At 39.4% G+C, this 24,323-nt stretch overlaps 1 protein-coding gene across 1 annotated transcript in view; it reads right to left on the bottom strand.

Moving 5' to 3' along the window:
* Positions 1-24,323, bottom strand: part of LOC149302865 (cadherin EGF LAG seven-pass G-type receptor 1-like) — a 93,613-nt gene that overhangs the window by 35,858 nt on the left and 33,432 nt on the right. The window contains exons 2-5 of the mRNA XM_089482078.1: positions 22,073-22,711; positions 18,763-18,985; positions 17,696-17,811; positions 14,710-14,798 (exon numbers count right to left, since the gene is read on the bottom strand). Of these exons, the coding sequence (XP_089338204.1) occupies positions 14,710-14,798; positions 17,696-17,811; positions 18,763-18,985; positions 22,073-22,711 (1,067 nt within the window). The remainder of the gene's footprint in view (positions 1-14,709; positions 14,799-17,695; positions 17,812-18,762; positions 18,986-22,072; positions 22,712-24,323) is intronic.

Raw genomic sequence — 24,323 nt, 5'->3', positions numbered from 1 at the left:
CGTTGCCACACCGCAGACAGAGGCAGCCAGGGGGGAGAAACTGCCCTTACAATTAGGGACATTTTGGGCATGACTCTAGCCAGGAAGCGAACTGGCAGAGAAGAGATGCTGGCACCACCACCACCACCACCACCACCAGCAGCATTGAAAAATTGGAAAGGCGAATGAGAGGGCAATTGGCGACCCGCTCACCTGTTTCACCCCAGGGCAAAGCACCCAAACACTGTCAGTCTTAGACGTTTGGCAGCAGACTTCCAGAGCTCAGACACAAGGCCCTAGCGTAAGCTGGCCACTCCGGCGGAGGTAGCAGGCGTTGCCACACCGCAGACAGAGGCAGCCAGGGGGGAGAAACTGCCCTTACAATTAGGGACATTTGAGGCATGACACTAGCCAGGAAGCGAACTGGCAGAGAAGAGATGCTGGCACCACCACCAGCAGCAGCATTGAAAAGGCGAATGAGTGGGCAATTGGCGACCCACTCACCTGTTTCACCCCAGGGCAAAGCACCCAAACACTGTCAGTCTTAGACGTTTGGCAGCAGACTTCCAGAGCTCAGACACAAGGCCCTAGCGTAAGCTGGCCACTCCGGCGGAGGTAGCAGGCGTTGCCACACCGCAAACAGAGGCAGCCAGGGGGGAGAAACTGCCCTTACCATTAGGGACATTTTGGGCATGACTCTAGCCAGGAAGCGAACTGGCAGAGAAGAGATGCTGGCACCACCACCAGCAGCAGCATTGAAAAGGCGAATGAGTGGGCAATTGGCGACCCACTCACCTGTTTCACCCCAGGGCAAAGCACCCAAACACTGTCAGTCTTAGACGTTTGGCAGCAGACTTCCAGAGCTCAGACACAAGGCCCTAGCGTAAGCTGGCCACTCCGGCGGAGGTAGCAGGCGTTGCCACACCGCAGACAGAGGCAGCCAGGGGGGAGAAACTGCCCTTACAATTAGGGACATTTTGGGCATGACTCTAGCCAGGAAGCGAACTGGCAGAGAAGAGATGCTGGCACCACCACCACCACCACCACCACCACCAGCAGCATTGAAAAATTGGAAAGGCGAATGAGAGGGCAATTGGCGACCCGCTCACCTGTTTCACCCCAGGGCAAAGCATCCAAGCACTGTCAGTCCTTGGCGTTTGGGAGCAGACCTACAGAACTCAGACACAAGGCCCTAGCGTAAGCTGGCTACACCGGCGGAGGTAGCAGGCGTTGCCACACCGCAGCAAGTGCAACCAGGGGGGAGAAACTACCCTTACCATCAGGGACATTCGAGGCATGACACTAGCCAGGAAGCGAACTGGCATTGAAGAGAGACACTGGCACCACCACCAGCAGCAGCAGAATTGGGAAAGGCGAATGAGTGGGCAATTGACGACCCGCTCACCTGTTTCACCCCAGGGCAAAGCATCCAAGCACTGTCAGTCCTTGGCGTTTGGGAGCAGACCTACAGAACTCAGACACAAGGCCCTAGCATAAGCTAGCTACACCGGCGGAGGTAGCAGGCGTTGCCACACCGCAGCAAGTGCAACCAGGGGGGAGAAACTACCCTTTCCATTAGGGACATCTGAGGCATGATTTCAGCCAGGAAGCGAACTGGCAAAAGATACTGGCACCACCACCAGCAGCAGCGTTGGAAACGGAAAAAGGTGAATGAGTGGGCAATTGACGACCCACTCACCTGTTTCACCCCAGGGCAAAGCATCCAAAGACTGTCAGTCCTAGGCGTTTGGGAGCGGACTTACAGAGCTCAGACACTAGGCCCTAGCGTAAATTGGCTACACCAGCGGAGGTAGCAGGCATTGCCACACCGCAGCAAGTGCAACCAGGGGGAGAAACTACCTTAAACATTAGAGAGAAAAAATTTAACTTTCCAAGCTAAGAGCTGGGTAACCCAATTTGGGCAGATTGAATTTAAGAAAGGCAATCTGCTCCATCAGATGAGGTGCCATGCGTGAGCGCTGTGGACTCAGTATGTTTCCAGTCATAGAAAACACGCGCTCACTTTGAACAGTGGTTGGCGGACATGATAGAAGCTGCTGCGCAACCCATGAGAGTGCAGGCCACACACTCTTCTTTTCATCCCAGTAGCTAAGAGGATCAACATTAGGAGCAGAAGGAACTTCACAGAGGTAAAGTTTGACCATTTCAGCAGCACTACTCTCCTTTCTGCTGCTAGCTCTGTCAGATGGTCCAACTATACTGCCAAGTGCCTCTTCCCAAAACGCAGCTGCTCCACTCAGCTGTGTTGTGCTGCTTGTGGCACTGCTGCTGATGCTGCTGCTAGGGGTAGCAGACCACATCATCTCTTCCTCCTCCTGCACCTCACCCTCCTCGGACAGCATTCCCATTTTACGCTGCCAGTCACGCACCTTGTTGACCAATTGCTCCCGGTAGCTACTGAGAACATTGAATTTCAAAGCTAGCTTTCCCTTAATTCTTGGATCACAAAGGCACGCTAGCATCATTTCGGGACTCTCTTCCATTCGCTTGCGAAGGTGTACTTTTAGCAGATCCTTCAGCTTCCTGACTATGGCTGCTACGTCAGGATGTAGAGTGCCACCTTGAACAGCCTCACGGTTTCCAAGGGACACATCCATCTTGCTGCCTAGATGGGAGAACACTGGGATTACCTGGGCCAGACTGGCAGTGTTTGAGCTTAAATTTTCTGTGGCATCCCTGAATGGTTTAAGGACTGCCACTAGCTGGGCGATCACTGTCCAATCCTCCCTATTCAATGGAGAGGTAATCCCAATATTGTGCTCTGAGGCAAGATTATGGATTGCCCTCTGCTGCTCCAAAATCCTCTCTAGCATGTCTAACGTGGAGTTCCACCGTGTACTGACATCCTGACGTAGGCAGTGTACGGGAAGACCTGACCTCTCTTGCTCTTCCCTCAAAAGTTGGCTAGCCTTAACACTATGGTGAAAGTGCCCAGCGATCTTTCTGCAGCGGGACAGAACTACTGCTGCCACATTAGTTCCTTCTGACATTGCTGCCTTCACTACAAGATGGATGATGTGGGCTGCACAGCGCACACCAACAATATGACCATCTCGCAGCGCTTTCACCATATTGGCACCTCCGTCAGTTACCACAAAACCAACTTCAACATTGGTGCCCGCCTCTGCTCCCACCCAAAGGCTAAACATTTTCCTAATCGCATGCAGAATATTTTGGGAAGTGTGCTTTTCATCCATCACTTCTGCATGGAGAAGGAATGATCGGTAGCCTGCTGCAGCAACTTCCTTAGACACACCGGGCTGCCACCAGTGTGCTGTCAAAGAAAGAAAGGCATGCTGGGCGCTAGGTGCACTCCACAAATCTGTAGTGAAATGAACACACTGACCAGCAGCCTTGGAAAGCTCCTCTTTCACTGCTGCAACACAGGACCGATACAGCGAGGGGACAATGTTCCTGCTGAAAGTGGAACGTGACGGAACTGTGTATTGTGGAGCCACAGCCGCCATCAATTGTTTGAAAGGCTCCCCTTCAATCATGGAGAAGGATGCCCCTCCAACAGCAATGAACTGACCAATAAGTCGCGTTACTTTATTGGCCTGCTGTTTGGGCATCGTTCTCTTGGAGTGGAATGCCCCAAATTCTTCCAGGGTGGGCTGGGCATGCAGTGCTCCAACCTGCCTTGGTCTCTGGCTGCCAGCACTAGTTGCTGCTGCTGCTGCTGCTGCTGCTATTGGCTCAGAAGAAGAAGCTGTTGGGGTTTTTCCACGGCCACCAGCTATGCTGCCTGCACTAAGTTTTACCTCTGCATCTTTCCCCAATAGCACAGCGTTGTGTTGAGTGCTGAGGTGATGCTTCATGCTAGCACTGGTAAAATGGCCAGACACTTTCCCTCTGCTTATTAGCTTCCCACAATGTTTGCACTTTCCATAGCGCCCTTCTTCAACATTTTCAAAGTGCTCCCAAATTGGGGCGCGCATAGCCTTGGAGTGTGCCTTGGGTGCTGCTCTTACTGCTCGGGGTGGATGAACAGAGGCAGAACTAGTGGTGGTGGGACTGGTGGTAACAGTACTGGCCATAGTGGGACTGCTAATTGCTTTAGATTTGCTAGGTTTTGCTGCTGCTGCTGGTGGTGGTGATGGTGATGATCGTAGCGGAGAAGGTGGAGGCTCAGGGGAAAATTGTGCACTAGTCATTTGGACACTGCTCCCTGAGGAATCTGATTCCTGACCACTCATCTCCTCTACTTCCTCTGGCTCATAGTCTAGCTCTTCATTAGCCAGATCGAATGGAATTCCTGCTAGGCTGGAGCTAAGACTGATATCGTCGTGAGACTCGTGACTAGTAGTAGTGCGAGCAGGAAGAATAGACTCTGCACTTGGCCTCTCAGTCTCAGGCTCCTCTGCTACCTCGCTAGGTGGAGTTCCACTATGTGTAGCCCTCTCTCTAACTGTCTTTACAAAAATTTTGTAAGGACTTGGTGGCTTGCTAGAGGTACTAGGAGGACATGGCGTGGCGGTACCAGTGGGAACAGTAGGCGCAGCACTAGTGGTGGTAGAGGCGGGGGTGGTGGTGGTGGTGGTTTTCCCTACAAAGGAATGAGATCGCGTTGGTTTGGGACCCCTCTGAGTCTTGCTGCTAATTTGGCTCTGCTTGGTACCTTGCATGCTGCTGGTGGATGGGGAAGATGCTGCTTGGGGCAAAAGGCACTTCTTTTTAGTCACTGGGCTGGTACTACTTGTGCTACCCTTTAACTTTGAACGTGCTTCTGGTGCTTTAGGCTTTCCGTAAAAAACCATAGAGCTTGTGGGCCTAGCCGCACTACTACTGCCTGCTTTTGGTGCCTTTCCTTTACTTGATGATCCTTCAAGCAATGCTTCCCCAAATGATAAGCGAGAGCTTGGCCTACTTGGCCGACTAGACTGACGCAAAGGCTGCATCTTAGAGCTGGTGGTGGTGCTGGTGGTGGTGCTGGTGGTGGTGGTGGTGGTGGTAGATGGAGCTTGTCCCTCCTTAGTCCCAAAAGGAGGATCCATTTCAAATTTTGTGTTGTGTGTGTAGTGTAGTGTAGTGTAGTGTAGTGTAGTGTTTAAAAAACTATAAAAAAAAAAATAAAAAAATAAAAATAAAAAAAGGAAAAACGAATTAAAGACAAAAAAATTAGAGGAAGTTCTCTTCAGTGCTACTGCTTAAAAAGTAAAACTATGCACTACTGCACTGTGCTGTGTGCAATCTGCCAAAATCCTAAAGTTATTGAAATTATTAACTCAAGATTAACTATTTAATAACTAGCAGTATTTTATTTTTAATTTGAATTTACACGGGCCTAAGAGCTTAGCCTACCACTATGCTAGCCTAAAGCTATATTTCCTTACTATAAGTCTACCTCTAGGCAGACGCTCTCAAACCCACTAAGCTAAAGTGAGGTTAAATCAGATTCAGTATATGATTTATTAATTAATATTAAGTTATATAATATTAATAGATTAGAACTAATTTACTTATATATTATGTATTATAGATAGAAGAATATAGATTATGAATTAGAATTTAGAATTAGAATTACTTATTATAGATTATGAATTAGAATATTATTATTTATAATATATTATAGATTAAGATTAAAGAAGATTAGAATTATTTTAGTACTACAGCTAGTAGCTTGAAGCTTTGCTTAGTACAGCTCGTCACAGTCAATTTTTCTTGAAAAGAATTAGAAATAAAATAAAATGTCACAGCAAAACGGTTATCTTCACTGCTTGCTGCACTCACTAGCCCAACAAGTTCACTTCACTGATGGACTGAGGTGAGCAAAACACTAAGGGTACTTTTAATAAAATTGAAATAAAATGTAAAATAAATGAGAAAATCTTTGCAAAACAGTTAACGTCACTGCTTGCTGATCAAAAAAAACCACAGCACTTATGCGGCTGCACTCACTAGCCCAACAAGTTCACTTCACTGATGGACTGAGGTGAGCAAAACAAATGAAATAAAATGAAAGATTAATTAAGAAAAATTGACTTGGTCTCTTACTGTTGCTAAAACAAAGCACAAACTATAGAGCTGCAGCACCAGTACTAATAAGATTAGCTGAACTATACGCTAGTAGTAATTAATTAATATTATTACTTTTATTTATAGCTAATTTAATTAACTATTAAGATAAGAAAGAATTAGAGAATTATTGATATTACTGATTTTAGATTAGACACTAGTAGATGTTCTGAATGTCTACAGTACACTCTACACTAGTATACTATTACTAACTATAACTGACAAATATATATATAATTTTATAATGAATTCAATTATTAATTATATTAATTAATATTACTGATTTTAAATTAGACACTAGTAGATGAATGTCTACAGTACACTCTACACTAGTATACTATAGTATATATATATATATGACTGACAAATATATATATATATATATAATATTATAATGAACTATTAAATTATAGATTCTATTAAATTGTAATTTATAAATTCTATTTAATTTATTTAAGCAGGACAGGCAATAGGCACTAGTGCCAGCCCAGGGCAAGGGCACCCCAGTGCCACTGAGGCACTGGGTGCACTGTCAACTCAACAGCACTTACACTAAAGTTGATGACAAATTAATTTTAAAAAAATTAAATTAATCAAATTATTATTATTAAATATATTAATTAAGTAGCACTGAAGTGAGGATGAAGTACACAGTGAGAAATGGCAGGCTAAGGCTTACCAGTCTCACACAGAACAGAACAATCTCTCTCTGTAACGCTCGGATGCAGCACAGCAGTGTTGCCAAAGCAGTCACAGCGAAAAATGAATGGATCTCTCAGGCAAGCTCTGGTCTTATAAAGGCGCCTTCAGAATTCAAAAAACAGCAGCACAGGCATTGGACGAGACCCTTAGCGTTACGTCACAAGAGTGAGCTGATTGGACAGACGAGGATCAGCTCACTCCTGTTTGAAATTTTGGCGGTTGCGCGGCAAAAACGAAGACGATCACGAAGAATCTTCGATTCTTCGTGATTGTGAGTCTTCGTCTTCGCCTACGGTTTGCCGGCACTGTATTCTGTTCTACGTTCCTTCGGAACGAACAAAAAAACGGCCTCTTCGTGCTCGTTTTCATGTTCGCCCGAAGACGAATGCACAAGTCTAATATATATATATATATATATATATATATATATATGTGTGTTTTTTCAGTGGTATGATTTAATGGTGTAAATTATTAATGCCCCCCCAGTTTGACTGTGGTATCTTGTGTGCCCCCCCTATATATTGTTTCTAGAGTCGCCACTGACAAGGTGGGAAGACATGGTTCTTCTGCTATTGGAAGATGAAAGTTGATACTTCAATATACAATATGTTGACCTAGTATCACAGGAATGCTGGCTTCTTGAAGGCATAAACAACTGAAAATCCAGACTAGAATAATACGTTACAAGCTGGTCTGCTTCCATAGTGGGCTCACAGTTGCATTAACACTAAAATACTATACCTGCACCAATTAGTCAAGCAGATGGCTGCAAAGTGACTGTATCAGAAAAGTATTTAATGATTGATGTGCATGTCAATGCAAAGAAGGTAGTACATGGGTGTTCTTGAGTCATTCACTTACAGTAACCCTTGATAACACTGTGATTGGCAGAAAAACTTCTATTCATGTTAAAGGGAGTTGCCTCAGAGAGGCTTCTGTGCGTATTGAATTACCCCCTTGGAGCATTCATCTTGCTCTGTTATGTTTGAGCTTGCTGAGTAGCCAACGGTTTAAGGCTTACAAGTAGGAGCATCAGCCTTTAATATAGGACACAGCTATAGATATACATCCTTACTTTGGAATCTGTCAGAATATATAATGACAAATAAGCCAGGACATGCAAGGCTTAAGAAACCATCATATTTTATTTTGCAAGGTGACCAAATAAACTCATAAATCCATGCTTTATACGTGTACTAAGAAACAAAGCGAAAACTGACTGTGGTCATTCCACATGGTGGACAGGTGGCCTTTTGGCAGCTAACAACCGTTTGGCCCATATAGTTTGCCTTCACGCGGATGCAGATATGGATGTATTTTTTAAATGGTAAGCAGGTCATTTACTTTTAGGGTTATAGCCTATTGTAACATAATTGTTAGTTTGTTACAAAACTGGTTAAAGGTCTAGGGACAGAGAGTTGCCACAGCTTTCAAAGATGCTGTCACCGTTGGGTACTTATATAAACTCAGATAACAGAGTTTATTCTTTGCAGAGTGATTATTGCTTGCGTAGAATTAACATACTGTAGGACTTCAAATTTATGGAAAATCACTTGCAAACCCAGAGTTCAATAAATGAAACCCCATATGTTATTGTAGATGTATGATGGAAATTAAACAGTAGGAGAGGACTGCTTGGATATGCATCAGTTAATCCAATCAGTAGATGTTGTTGATCATTCAGATGGATTGATTGGGATGCTGGTTGAGCGTGTGGGTTTTCAGAGAGCTTTTGAAATTTGCATACAAGATAGAAAGCCTGACGGAATGGCGTAGGGAATTCCAGAGAAGGGGTACAGCATGTGTGAAATCCTGAATGCAGGGGAGGGAAAAGGTAATGGTGATAGAAGAGACACACAAGATGTGAGAGGAACACAGAGGGCAGTTAAGGATGTATTTGGATAAGAGGGTAGAGATGTAGGGGGTGTAGGGTTGTTAAGTGCTCTGTTGGTCATGGTCAGAAGGGTATGGGGGCCAATGGAGCGATTGGCACAGTGGAGCAGGAGACAAGAAACAATGACAGAGAAAGATTAGTCTAGCAGCAGTGTTGAGGAAGGACTGAAGTGATGAAAAGCGAGAGACTGGGAGACCAGTTAGTAGTGAGCTGCAGTAATCCAGAAGGGATGGGAGGATTCAGATTATGTTTTTTAGGATTTGGTGAGGGACTAGATGTAAGGGATGTAACACCAAGGCAGCTAACATGGTCTGTTGATTGAATGGTGGAATTGTCAACAGTAACAGAGATGTTAGTAATTTTAGTGAGTGCTGTCTGTAAAATACTGTGGACATAAACCAGATTGCATGCCAAGGGGAGAAGGGACACTAGACAGTAGTTTTATAGGGATATAGTATCAAGATATAGTATCAAGGGAAGGTTTCTTTAAGATGTGAGAGATGATGGCAAAGCATCTTTCTTGATTAGTTTCAGAACTCCCAAAGTTTACTACATACATTTTCTTTTCTAGCTTATTCCACAGTTACATTTGATTGTACTGATTAATTCATGTGCCATTAGTAAATTCAAACTTGAAAAATCTTACCACAAAGCGCTTTTAACGGTCAGAGGTAATAGAATAATTGTAATAATTATTATTCAATAATAGAGCTCCTTCAAATTGCCCTGACAAAATATAGAATTTAGGATCATCAATAACAAGATTAGTATATGGTTAAGGGATGTCAAAAATACAGCTATTTTTTTTACAACAAATAGGGATGAAATAATATGTGTGCATGTTATACATCATTGAATTAACCACATCAAGCACAATCTTGCTACTTGTTTTTAATGCAAGGCTTTTCTACAAACAGCATTGTCGTCTTCCATTGTATCTTTACTTGTCACAACAGATCAGATGCTTTAAACCTGGGTCTAAAGCTCCAAAACAGTAAAAAAAATAAAATAAAACTATTACTTACGGCTGTTTACTGGCTTACTGCTAATATACGATTACAACATTCAGAACGTAGAAATTATATGTTACACAATGCTTGAGGCTGGGTTTAAAATTTAGCGTGGAAAATGTAAACTGAATAAGCAATGCAGAACATTCTTTTAGGCTTGCTCGCAGAAGATTATACTGGTAAATGTAACTAGATGGATTTGGGTGGGTTTCACGAACAATGTCATGTTTATGGTTTCTTTGACATGTAAAGCGCATGGCCCTACATATACACATAATCCAAGCTAATCTAAAATTCCAACCCCCAAAAAATAGGATAACTTTTTTTGGCAATACTGTGCAACTCCCTTTTCATGCATTTTAAAAAATGTGATAATCAACTTGACAAGATAAAACACAGAGAAATAAATACATTTAAAAACCACAGTATCTTTTTTACTTTGCATTGATAAACAAACGTATAAGGAAAATAGTTTCTGATAGTGGAGAACCTGTTCTGAGTACATCGTGATAGGAAATGCATTATGCATGATGTACTGCAAGCGGCTGTGGCTTTCAAAGGGTTACATTAAGCATAAGAGTGGAGGAAGAGATTCTGTAACAAATGAAATATACTATGTGTTATATTAATTTGTCTTAAAAACTGGAAAAGATGACTAAAACAGATTGCAGTATATGGCACAGTACATGCCAGTCCACTATGTAAAAAATCAAATAAAACAATGAATTATGAAAAAAAAATTAGATATTTGCATGTTTTAAATTTCGTTAACAAGATACATTTTTGAAAATAGCTAAGCTTTCAAGAAGTCTAATAAAAACAGGCTAGACAAGTGGATTATACATTTGCATGTAAAAAAAACATATCCTTATTAGATTTCCCGTCCACTATTAGCTGGGAATTTAAGTGGGATTAGAAGTAGGTAAAGTGTCTATGTAAGGCAATACCATACTAAAATCATAACAGAGACCCCCAGAGAAACTCTACCTTATAAGGAATAAATGTCTTCCCTGTGATACATTTTTAAATAAACCTGAAATTTAAACAAATCTTTGTCTAGAGAAAAGAGAACGGATGGAACAACTGTACATTACTTATGGTCCTTTGCTGTGTTTTATTATGTTTAAAGTCAACCAGCCCCTTATGAAAATTCAAACTATAGAATGTTCGAAACACTCTGGATCAGTTTTAAGTTAAAATTCAGCTTACCTGCCATCCAACTCATTAGCTAAGGGAATATATCTAACATTTCTTTTATAGCATGCATTAAAAAGACTACTTCACCTTTAAGACATTCTGAGCACCACATTAACATACATTTTATAACCAGAAGACTGGTCTAAAAATTGGCTTAGCAAATAGGTCTACTTATGACTTATTATTTTTAGGTTTTCTTTTTTAGCCTCCTTATGAGGTAATACGTTTATTTTTAAACATGGGATTTTCTCATAGTTTAAAGAGACAGGTAATATAGGTCTGTTTTTTAATTCTCCGGATTTACGGTCGTTGTCTTCTTACACTTTAAGTAGATTACAGCAGCTCAAAGATGTCTTACTAACGGAAACATAATACTATTGCCTTATGTATTTTACTTGGTCATTAGGGCCTTGCAAATCACAGTGTAGATCATACTAATAATACTAAAAATACATGTCAACTCCACATACATTGTGGAAATGAGAGCTAGAACATTATGTCAATTATATTTATCCTATATCTAATAATATATTTAATTTAATTTCATAGAAATATCTCTGTTAAATAGATTTCTACGTAGTGTGGCGTGGAAGAAGAATAAATCGCATAAAGATGCTTAAAATGTTAACTTTCCTTGAGTATCTTGACATATATAGAGCCCCTAGGAACTCGGGCAAATATATTTACATCTCAATGAAAAGCAGAGCGCTAGTGGACTAACACTGGCGTTCTCAGGAAGTTGGACTGAAAGCCTGTGCGGGTCTCCTTTTTAGTGCATAAGGCCGACGATAACAATGGCTCAGTAGGCACTTGGGTTATAAAGTGAATTGAGCATGTGGTGCCTCTCAAGATCCAGGTCAGTGAATTGGTTTAGACATTGTCTTCCTTCCTTGAACACTGGTCGTGTCACCAAAGGCATTCCATACTGTGAAATGAAGATACTGCCCTGTACAAGTGTCTGTTAAAATTAAAAACAAATAGATTTAAGTTTCCTTCCATTGTACCATGAATCTCTTACATGTGAAAGTCATATCATGACAGCAGATCCAGTAGGATGGTTGTAGTGAAAACGCCATTCACTACAGATTAGTGATCTCAATGGGACTCCAGCTGTGCTTAATTGGATTGCATTTTTTGCACCAAAGCTATATGCTGTAATGTATCTGAAACTTGTAGGCTCTTCGTGTACACAATATGAAATAAAATAATATGCTGTATCACGTGTATGTGAGTAAAATGAAAACAGTGGAAAAAAGTGAGAAAAATAATAATTATAATATACTTCCCAAATGACCGCAGCAACCCAAAAAGCACTCTTCCTTAGGGTGCAAATACGAAGATATACAGATGATTGGGGCGCAGGTACATATAGGGAAGAAAAACAAATATATATAGTGTAAATCGTATAAACACTAGAAAGTGTATGGAAATATGGATGCACTCACAAACGAACAGAATGCTTCAGGCCTCTCAAGTGTAGTAAACAGTGAAATCTTTAATTGATCTTCATATCAGATCTAGAAAATAAAACTGAACATAGTGCAGTATCTCAATAAAAGCAAAAATACTTCTTTAGATTGCACTCACAGTTCATCCATGCACGAAATGCATTTAAAAGCAAATGAAGTCCACCAAGAGGGGGGGGGGAAGGGGAATCCCGTATGGTGTTTTCCTCGTGAGTAAAATAATAAACGATAAATCCGCTATGGGGGTTCCGTATAGTCCTTCTGACGCGTTTCGCCGTGTGGCTTCCTCAAGAGAAGGATTTTCTGTTCGGTTTTCGGCATCGTCGTTTCTCTTATCTGTAGGTTCCGTCGCTTTTTCTGACGTGCCCTCTGACGTTTTCAGACGTTTTTCTACACTGAAAACGTCAGAGGGCACGTCAGAAAAAGCGACGGAACCTACAGATAAGAGAAACGACGATGCCGAAAACCGAACAGAAAATCCTTCTCTTGAGGAAGCCACACGGCGAAACGCGTCAGAAGGACTATACGGAACCCCCATAGCGGATTTATCGTTTATTATTTTACTCACGAGGAAAACACCATACGGGATTCCCCTTTCCCCCCCCCTCTTGGTGGACTTCATTTGCTTTTAAATGCATTTCGTGCATGGATGAACTGTGAGTGCAATCTAAAGAAGTATTTTTGCTTTTATTGAGATACTGCACTATGTTCAGTTTTATTTTCTAGATCTGATATGAAGATCAATTAAAGATTTCACTGTTTACTACACTTGAGAGGCCTGAAGCATTCTGTTCGTTTGTGAGTGCATCCATATTTCCATACACTTTCTAGTGTTTATACGATTTACACTATATATATTTGTTTTTCTTCCCTATATGTACCTGCGCCCCAATCATCTGTATATCTTCGTGTACACAACATTCATTTCATATATCTTGCAAATTTGAATATGTCTATTATAACAAAGGCACATAGAAGTAGAACTATGTTACTTATAGTAGGACTATAACACATGTTATAGTCATTGAGGAGCATCAAAAGGTTTCTCTGGAGCCTACATCTGAAACTCACACTAGTCCAACTAATTAGAAATCATTATAATAATTAGCCAAAGCTTAGTTTCAAAGGGTATCACTATTACTTTAGAGGACCAACACAAAGGCTTTATGTAACACTGAATTCACTTGGGACGTATGCCCACTGACCTGGAGGAAACTAGAACAAATGGAAAGATCTAGCATAAGACATTCCGGAAACTTCCCATACACTTCTCTCCATACGCATGTCAGTAACTTTATACGCAGCTCATATGGGGCTGACAAGTCAAATGAATACCTTGGTGAAACTTGACCGGCCTATTTACGAGCCACGATACACCTTTAGTTCACCTTTCTTGTATCGTGGCAGTATTGGCCCTTTATTTCATTGTTCAGTGAAAAAAACGGTGATGCAAAGCGAGACATTTTCTAGGAAAGTATCAGACATCATGGGATTTTCATATAGGGACATTTGTTTTTCTATAAAACAAATGCAAGCATGAACAGGCTATGTTTACTGTGAGAAGGAAACATGTAAGTGCACATGCGCAGTGGGAAAAGCCATTCTCAAATATATTCTCTATAAGGAGCCAATATCCAGACAAACAAAGCTGGGTGCACTTACAATGTCAGTTTTAGTAGTCTCGGTGTCGGGTAGTCACACAAAGTCATTATTGGCAAAGTAGTGGAGGCTTTATATATAAAGAGTGTTTCCAGTGCCACATTTGTAAAGTCTCCATATCACCATAATAACCCACAGAATGCTTCAATTCGTTTCTATGGGGATAAGAGCATTTTTCCCATTTTACACCAGAATCCCTTTTTAAAAAACAAAAACCACTCCTGGGCCATTAAAAGTCATAAACAAACTACACAAAGCCAAAGCTATTCACAAATATACGATATTATTTCTTAATAAATTAATATTTTCCCCAGGCAAACATATTGGGGTTAATGAATAAGAAGTGATTTAGGCACAAAGTTTAAAAAGCGGTCTTTTCTCTCCAGAAACCAATAAAGTGTCTGTGCCGCTAGAACCATACCTTTGATTGCTAATGGTGATCTTTTTTTACTTTGCTCCAGAACCACCTTTTTATACATAACTCCAATTGTTCTATTCCCTCTTAAAAATTTATATTTGTAAAATATGCAAATATGCTGCATCATTTTACATTTCTGAAAGAAATGTTACAGCAGAAAAAAGTAAGCCCTATCAAATTCCAGAATCATACTGGTTTCTATTTGCATTGTGATTCAGCGACTGGAAAGAAATGTCAGAGAGAGCGAAAGAAGGTGCATAGGCAAACATTCCAATTTTATGCAAGTCCAACACGCAAGCTGCTGCCTGTATGTCATGATGGCAAAGATTAAGCCGCTTTAATCCTTACCTTGTTGTAGTACTGCACTTGCACGGAATGCCACTGCCCGTCACTCACTCCTCCTTCAACATAGGGGGTCACGCGGGTTGTGGTTTCTCCTGCAGAAGATCACAATTAGGGAAGTTTTATTATTACCTACACTTATCCGTTTTGCTTGACTTTGCTGACACGGATCGGAAAAAATACATTATTTCTGTTGACTCCAACAAGGGATGTGCCTGAGCCTGAGAATCTTAAAAAAAGCAGATGGCTACATAAAAAGTGGCATCAGTGAAAACTATACAAAATAGTTATGATTCAGTAAAAATGTCTGAAGAAATTCCTCAAATCAAATCTATGTATGCAGGTGAGCAATTATTGCAAAACAAACATTTACCGAAATTCACCATAATCATAGTTAACACTTAAGGACCTCATTTCGTAAGACTGCACATGTTCAGATAATTAAGTACTTTTCTTTTAGTGCCAAATTCAACTAAATACCATAGTAACCTCTTAGTTTGCACATCTTAGCTTGGTCCCTAAAATGTATTTAGCTGTAAGCCTATTCTTAAACCACTAGTACACTCCCAAAACACTAAATTAACCGAAACGCAGAGATTTGTTGTTATATTCTAGAATCCTGTAACCGACCATTATATCATACACGCTTTATGCCAACAAGCTTCTGGATAATTCACAGAAACCAGTGGGGTCCTAGTTTAGGCTTGAAATGCCAATAAATTAGTTTACGACATGCAATGGATGAATAAATGTGTCATATTATCCCTAAGGTCTTATAATAACCCACACAAGAATGTGCATGTTGCGTGGATGGATCATGAACAATAATGAGAGCGCTCACTATAAATCAGTGCGGTGCACAGCATTTTAAGTAAAGCTTATTTAATCTAGCCTAATCAAGGATAAAGAAAATACCAGAGTATTTAAAATGCATACAAATCTTACCCCATTAATGAACGACTGGAAGCGTATTTATGTTATTTAGTGTTTTGCCAAGACATGCAGTAGTGGGAGGATTGCAGCTCAACTTTGTGGGAAACGCAACCTTCATAATAACTACTTTCAGGGTAATTTTCAAAATGCGTGGCGTGTGCCTGTATGGTATGCTGAGGCGATGCGTCATACGGGTTTTGTCAAAATGTTATGACAGAAATCAAGAGATGGTTTTAATACAGACTTGTTCAACGCGTAACCCAGAGGGCAATTTAAAGACCAGTTTTCAGGGCAACAGAAGACGAGCTGCTTGTTAATTAAAAAAAGAAGTACTCTTCCAGGTCAACAAAACAACAACTGCAGTTAAAAGTTACACCTAACTTAATCTAAAGGAATACAAAGGGTTCCACTGTTACAAAATGTTTTAGATTTTATTATATTGATTGAATGTTTTCTTTACAAATTGTTTGTTGTATGCAAAGACATGATGTTGTTAGCAAAGTAGCCTACCTGGGAACCCTCCAAGTTTTTCCCAGAGGTTTTGTTAATCAGGACTGAGTTGAATAAAAATTTCAGGGGGGGGGGAACGGTCCCCTCATGTGTTATCACTCCCAGCAATTAGTGAATAATCTCCTTAAATCATCAGTAGGCAACAATAAATGCTTGGTTTTTTTGTTTTTTTTTTCTTTTCTTTTTTTTTTAACCAAACGTAACTATTTATTATTAAGCTCCCGAACCAAAAAGGTACTGAGATCAGGAATGCAGGATTATACTGTATTGCTTCTTTATTAATTTGGGATCAGCTTCAGTGAGAAGAGGTAGAACCATAGAATTTGAAGGCAGATAAGAACCATTCTTTACCTCTAGTATAGAAAGAAAGAAGGAAAGAATGAAAGAAAGAATGAAAGAAAAACAGACAGACTAGTACTCCTCCCACTAGAAATATATATATATATATATATATATATATATATATATAATTCTATTATAAATTGTTCATTTTAAATTATGGACTATACAAATCGTACCAAATATAAATCCTGTTTGTCAAATGACAATATATCAATTTTTTGTGGGTACACTAAAGGAGGAATCATGATATATGGTAAGAAAAAGAAAAAGACTCTAAAACGTGCTAAATCCTTTCTCTTGAAAAGGTTAGTCCAAAACGGATTTTGCTGGTTAGACGCAGTAATCACCAATTAGGTTGGCTATAGTTTACAAAGCTTCACCTGGTGTTCATAAATAGTTGCTAGATAGTTGTATAATCTGGTATTAATTTATCTTTAGGCATATTAATGTGTTCATCTGGTAATCTGGGATTATTTGACACTAATATGTATCAGAGGTTATGCAGACTAATCTGGAGTTAATTGGATATGATTAGTTGCAGGACATGTAAACCAAATGGCACAATAGGCCAGGATTTTCCAGGTTGTTCCCTCTTGAGCAAGAATGTAACATATTCTCTAATTTAAAAAAGTTACTGGAAGATTACTACAGATTTGCTGAAGTAAGTAGAGTTACGCTGCATTTAACTTGGAACTGTGGACTGCCGCCTTCATAGATGATTTTCAAATTTTCAATACTATTTCTGGTTTAAAATAAAATCACTGGTCAAGGAACACTATTCTTAAAAACCATCCTATTTACAATGTTAGTTGGCTGCACAGTCTCTCGACTCTTTGACTGAAAAGTAACCATAAACCAAAACAAAGCAATGAAATCAAGAAATACACCCTTGACATTAACACCACTGTCAATTAAGTTTGATTCCATAGGTACTTAAAAGTATTTATACCTCCTCTCTATCCCAGATTTCCCCCAACCGGCAATATAATCCCCCCCCCCTATTTAGTTGTCTGTTTTGTCTGTCTTATATATATTGGCTACACTAAAATTGCTGCATTGTATTGTAATGGAATGTATATGCCAATACGTTATTCATTTTTGTATGTTTTAAAATCAATAACGAATACTAAAACCCCAAAAAAGTATTTATATCTCAGAGTCTTCGTATATAAATATCCATGTGATCTACACAAGATAATTAAGGTACCTGCTGAGAAAGTTAGCTGGATCTGCTCTTCAATGATCTCAAGTGCAATAAAGTCATGCTTTTCATTAAACCTCCCATTGTAAAGCAGCAGAGCATTCCTTTCTCTGGTAGCAAACCTGAAACACAAAAACAGGCACATTCTTCACATTGAAACACAGAGGATGAGGGTCAAAAGTCAGAGTAAAACAATACAAAAGTGTCAGTTTCATCAAGACTGTAACATTTCCCTACAAAATTAACATGAGTGCAACCAGGAAGCATCACATGTACTAATTCTGTAGTAACTCTTACCAACTTGCGGCAAAACATTACCCATAGTATTTACTACATAGGCAAACTAGTCATGTGTCAGAACTGAGTCACCAGTAAATAGTGGTGACACCCTATTACCTTAAGAATTGAATTTTAAATCCTGGTACTAACATATAAGGCCATGCATTTCTGCCATCATAAATGGCAGAAAATCGAGTCTTCTACTCGATCTTTACGTTCTTTCCATCGGCTAAGGTTCTGCTCCTCACTTTTCCACTCTACAAGATTTCACTTGGGCTGCCCCATGCCTACTGGAACCTTCTTCCACCAAACCTCCCTCCCAACATTCAAGCAAAATCTCAAAAGCCACTTCTCCAGAAAAGCATACCATCTTAGTTGCTAGAACTTCCCTGTCACTGATACTACTACCACACTACCCCACCTTTCTCTGTTTCGGCTCACCCTATTCCCTCAAGGTTTTAAGCTTTGGTTATCATCCCAGGAGCTGCTTTTTGAGGAAAGCTACTGGAGCAATGTAATGGGATTTCTAGCTGTTTGTGTATATTGGCTAGTGATACACTGTTTTCATTAGAAACATTAGCTTGATGATGATTATTATAAATATATAAATATATTAATAAAACAAACGGTGAACCATGCTGATAATATGACTCTTCTGTATAGCATAGTGTAGTGCTGTTAAAAGAATTACCTTTGGTAAAGTGGTGCATACAATAAATCTATCTGTATTGTACATTGTCACATACTAACCTATGCCATAACACGTATATATTGGTCTATATGTTAATACTCACATTAGAAAGACTGTGAAATGGAAACGCTGCCTTAATCCTTTGAATGTAATAAAGGATTGTGGTGGGAAGCTTCTTGTGGTCATTTCACAGTAAGGCCTCTCAAATTCACCTGCTGGACATTCACACTTGAAACCACCAATAAGCAAGTTAATACAGGTTCCTCCGTTCTTACAGACGCCGGGAACACAGCGTCCAGATCTGGAACTCACTTCACAGTGTTCTCCTAATGAAGAGGTAAGTAAAGTTTTAGAAAGCCTATTAGGTACTCTAAAAACATAAGCAGGGCATTAGAATACTATATTGCAAAGAATGACATACCTAATAATAACAAGTACAATAAATAAAAGAATTTGTATTTCATATATTCATGTAATTATTAAGTAATTTTCCTTGTAATGGTTTACTAGGCCCCTGGATCCTTCCTGATCGGAACAAACTTTGAAATTGCCCAAAAGACCCATTGGCTCGTTCCTGAAAATATACGTTTCGGAAACTGTGCTCATCTTCATAAAGAGCAAGTGTAAAATATAATGAAGTGTCATGTTGACCAGATAGTGATGACCCTCAATATGTATTGCAAGACCATTTTTGGTGAACAAAAGAAATGTGTCGGAAATTCAAGGTTGACAAATTTGACCTTGATTAGATTATTTTATCTCTCTGTCTCAGTTACTTTGTTACCTGCTCCTTTTCCTAATTTTGAGATCCAAAATGAGCCCAAATATGTTGCTGGTGTGAGACGATGAAATGGAATTATATTGACCACTTGAAGTGCATAAATAATAACAAGATAGGAATATTCAGTTCATAACTGTTCAATGGCATAGAAACTGTAAACCTTAACAAAGCCCATATGCACGTTTTTTTCACACTTTATATACTTATGGTTATAGAAATTTCATCTTGAAATACAATCTCTATAGCTTTGTAACACAGCTATTTTTGTTGTTGTTTCAATATCTCACATTATATCATAAAGATAAGCACTGGGTATAGCGTCATCTGTGCCATCTATCACTGGCAGACACTTGGTTTGAATTGTTGGGCCTGAGGCTGTTTATATGTGCTAATCACTTTCCGGAGTTGGCAATCATGTTGTTTAGTAATGCCACAGGAGCAGAATTCATATTACTCATGAAAAAGGGAAGGCTTACCCCTGGAGACATGGAATACAGTTTATTGCATTTGGTGAGGAAAGGTAACACAAGTAAACAACCTAGCTCACCAGCATTTATATTAGTTAAAAGAGTACTGGGAATGCGCCAGAATGTTTCTAAATCCCATGGTATAATATGTAATAATAATTAAATAAATAAAAAACAGGTTCTATGATATCCTCACCCCAGAACCCTTAAAAGGATATGTAAAAATGGTCTTTACAGTACATGGTATTTTACGATAACAACATTATTATTTTATGAAACCTGGTTTGACTATTGCAATATTTAATTCAGGAAGATGAAGGCATTAGAGAAAAAAAGAATATTATAATATCTCATACTCCCTAACTTTCGTTTAAAAAAGTACATGCAATTTTAGTTATTTCATCGTGTCAAAACCTTCAGAAAAGAAACAGACTTAAAGATAAGCCAGTCTAATTGTCCTGAATACCAGTTACAAAAATGCACACTGCAGCTCAGTTTACTGGAGTGTAAGTTACACAAAACTCAAGCGATAGGATAACTTTCATCGTGTATAAATTACTAATAATTACTGCAGGACAAATGAAGACCTTCAAAGTACTGGATGGGATAATGGTGACATTACGCTATGATTATCCTCCGGAGGAAGGAGGATAATCGTTGCCCTTTTTAATGAGGTATATTTCATGTTTGGCCACAAGTAGTTATTTGTGAACTGAGCTATATCTCTGGCATGCTCTCCATCATCATTCCTTAGTGGGCCTTATCATTTGGATGACAGATTGTAGCATTTTGAAATGGCAGATTTCTGATATACGGCGCACCGAAAAGGGAAAATGAAAAGGAGGGAGCCCCTAGCTGGCGCTGCATTCCACCCAGCATTACCCCATCAACCAGAATGACTGGACGCCAAGCCCATTCATGGCCCAAACAATGCCTGGCATTAATATGCAGCTTGCAGCAAGTCACCACCGCTCAGGGCTACACAGATAACATGACTGTTACAGCTGGAGTTCCAGGGGCCTAGATTTTACTGGGAAGAAGATTCCCGGGAACAATAGACATTCCCAGCATGGGTGCAAACTGTCACGAAGGAGACTTTTATTATCCTGATTAACTGCAATCAAAGCCCAAATTATTATTTTTTTTTTAAAAAAAGGTTGTTAGATTAATAGAGATGTCTTTAAAAAAAAAAAAAAAAAAGTAACACATACAATGATATTGCTTTACAAATTGCTTGTCATTAGTTCTTTTGTGTCTTTCACGATACTCAGAAATACATTAAATTGCGAGAATGTGTTTTCTAGTATATTTTGTAAACTGTGAAATGTATAAAGCATGCAACATAATTGTTTATGACCTATGCATAAAACCTCTACGTGAGATCTGAGGGAGCAGACACGTTGCTTAATTACTAAAGCTAAACAGGGAAACACATGAACAGAATTTTGTCCATAAAAATAATTTGTGTTTAATTATATACAGGTAGTTTTCTGATATCATGGAGTGAATGCGCCAGGCCAACCAGCGGAGGTAAATCAGGGGCACTTCGGGCATGCTCACAGCCTACAGCACTTATACGTAATAAGTCATCTTGACTTTTCCGTCTTGCAGATTCACCAGACACTGCTTGATGATATATGTACTAGCTAGCTAAGGAATTGTTTATTCATGAACATCACAAGAGGTACATCTACTACTACCACATATGAGTAATCCTGCATGTCTTGTTATGGAGTCATCTAACACACTTTTCAAGCGGGGCCCGAAAAGCCCACCATTCTTGACTGAAACTTTGTATAAAAAGTACCATCTGGCTAGAAGGCAAGCTCTCGAGTAAGGTTCTCATCTCCTGATGTGTCTGTATGGATTCATGCATTTTAGATATGTTTGTTAACTGCCCCATTTAAGTTGCACAGTGCTTCATAATTTGTTGGCACTTAATAAATAAAAGGTAGTAGTAATAATAATAATAATAATAAAGTAACATTTTTGCCGAGTTCCAATATCCACCCAGCCTCCTTAAAAACCAAGGGCATTTACCAGATAATATAATACAGAAAAATGCATTCTTTGCTATTATGCCAACTGAACAAAGTACACCAAAATACAATAAATAATAGTAAATAATATATATATAATATATAGATATTATAAATGAAGCTTACCTGTGTATTCCTCATTGCACTCACAAGAGTAGCCACCTTCTCTGCTTCGACACAGCCCATTTTTGCCACAAGGATTGGAGTAGCAGAGATCAATTTCTGTTTCGCAATAGTCTCCAGTAAATCCAGGAGGACATCTGCACCTCAATCCATTGATAGGATGAATGGGGCGAAAAAGTACGGTGTTTGAGCTAATGAAGGGGGCAGAGCTGTCAAACTTTAGGACAGACACACACTTCATGTAGTTCTCACAAGGTTCTCTCAAACAAATGTTGTCATCAAAAGGCAGGACACGCTGTGTGGAAATCATGGTTAGAAGGGTCCTGTTGAGGTAAATCTGTTCCTGGAGATCTTCAGAATGAAAAAACTTGTTACGGACACCCCCAGGAAGAAGTGCAGAAAAAGTCACATTAAGAATGTTGGAACTGACATCTGTGTCATTTTGAATATTGAAGACAAAAATTCCATCCTTGGTGGTAGACAATACGGTAGCAACTCCTTCCACAAACAGTGAAAGAAGCGGGGACATGAATTTCTCCTGTGACATATTTTCCAGGCGTACTGTGATGCTGTTTGTCAGCATATCATCTGTGATGATAGTCACTCGAAGAGTACAATGTGCGGTTACACTATGAATACCATCTGAAAGAAAAAAAATAAACCAATGAGTACATTCCATTTAAGATTAAATCAACACTAAAAATATGCACTAATCGAAAATCCCAGAATAATTGACTGTGGATTAAATGCACTGTTATATGCAATTTATCGTGACTAGAGCTTTAGCAGATTTCATAGTACTGTTACAAGACGGACAATATACAATTTGCCAATAACATTAACGCACATACAAATATACTGGTACAGAAGGAGAAGAGGGTCCAGAATGTTTAGCATCCTGGAAGGCAGGGAAAACAAAGGTCTCCACTGCACTGGACGCACTAGATGGCCCAATGGAGGACACGTGCAGTTCTGGCATGAAGTGGTAAAACACATGTAACCAGCAAAAATGGCGGTTGCTATTGGCACATAAATATGCAGTTATGTTTCATCACTGCATTTGACAAACACAAATCTCCCTGGTGCAGAATAATGACCCATGTATGGATTTACATGGCAATAAGACTAAGTGGAACAATTCATAAAAGGATATACTCACAATGTACAGTCTGTTAGTATAAAAGCAGGTCCCCACATACATACATACATTATATATATATATTAATATATATATATATATACCGTTATACATATCGACTGTTAATCTGTACATCTTAATTTATAAAAGACCTTCTAAGAAACTATTCAAAAGAAAATAAACTTATGTTATGGAGAGTGGAAAAAGTTGTATGTTCTATTAAAGAATATGTGGTGGTGCAACAAAAGGAGCTGCTGCTGTGGATTTAGAAGTCCCCTGAGAGGACCTGTCAGATCTCATAACATCATCATTAAATAGGGAAACAGCAGTGTAATCTCAATCTTTGCCTTGATCACCATTACTGACTGTTCACTATAAAAACTCAACTAAATGGCTTGTAAAATCCATTTACCCAATCCAAAATTACCCAGACTATTACAGAGATACAAAATGGTCTACAGGGTACGGGAGAGATAGATTAGCATTTCACGGATGTAAAGGTTAAGCTACATCAACAATCCCTCTAAAATGGGTATTAGCTAAACAGGCGGTTGACAGAAGAGTTGTTTTTCACCTTACTGACTTTATTTTACATTATAAAAGCCCAACCCCAATGAGCTTCGGTTGTATGAACACTTTGTTTGGTACTGTGTAAAGCATGCGGTGAGATTGATTCAAGTACTTAATTGAACTATGCATTATGCAGGGCCAGCTAAACCCTTTCACAGAAAAAAGGGATGGTCCTCTATAATGCTCAATGAATTATTGTACTATATATCTAACTCTCTGAAAACAATTTCACTGACTGACGAGCAAAACACAAACTATAGGCAGTTTAATTGGTGAATTTATTATTGCTACATGATGTCTATTTCCATGTTACTTTCCCAATAGTTGTGCAAAGTTTGAATCATTATCTTATCACCACATCAACCAATGCAATGGTCCAATCAGCAGGAACAACTGATTGGCTGCCATAGTAATAGAAACCGGGATCTTCACTGCATTCCTAACATATTTCAGTTCTATCATTACATTTAAGTGCCTTTTTACATATCACAGTTAATAACAACTATCTTTTTTATTTGCAGTAATAGTATACTGATGAGCACATTA

Source organism: Sceloporus occidentalis, unplaced genomic scaffold (genome assembly GCF_023333645.1).
Source record: "Sceloporus occidentalis isolate IW3139 unplaced genomic scaffold, rSceOcc1.0.p SCAF_17, whole genome shotgun sequence".
Taxonomy (NCBI): Eukaryota; Metazoa; Chordata; class Lepidosauria; order Squamata; family Phrynosomatidae; genus Sceloporus; species Sceloporus occidentalis.
This window is presented reverse-complemented; position numbering and strand designations above follow the sequence as displayed.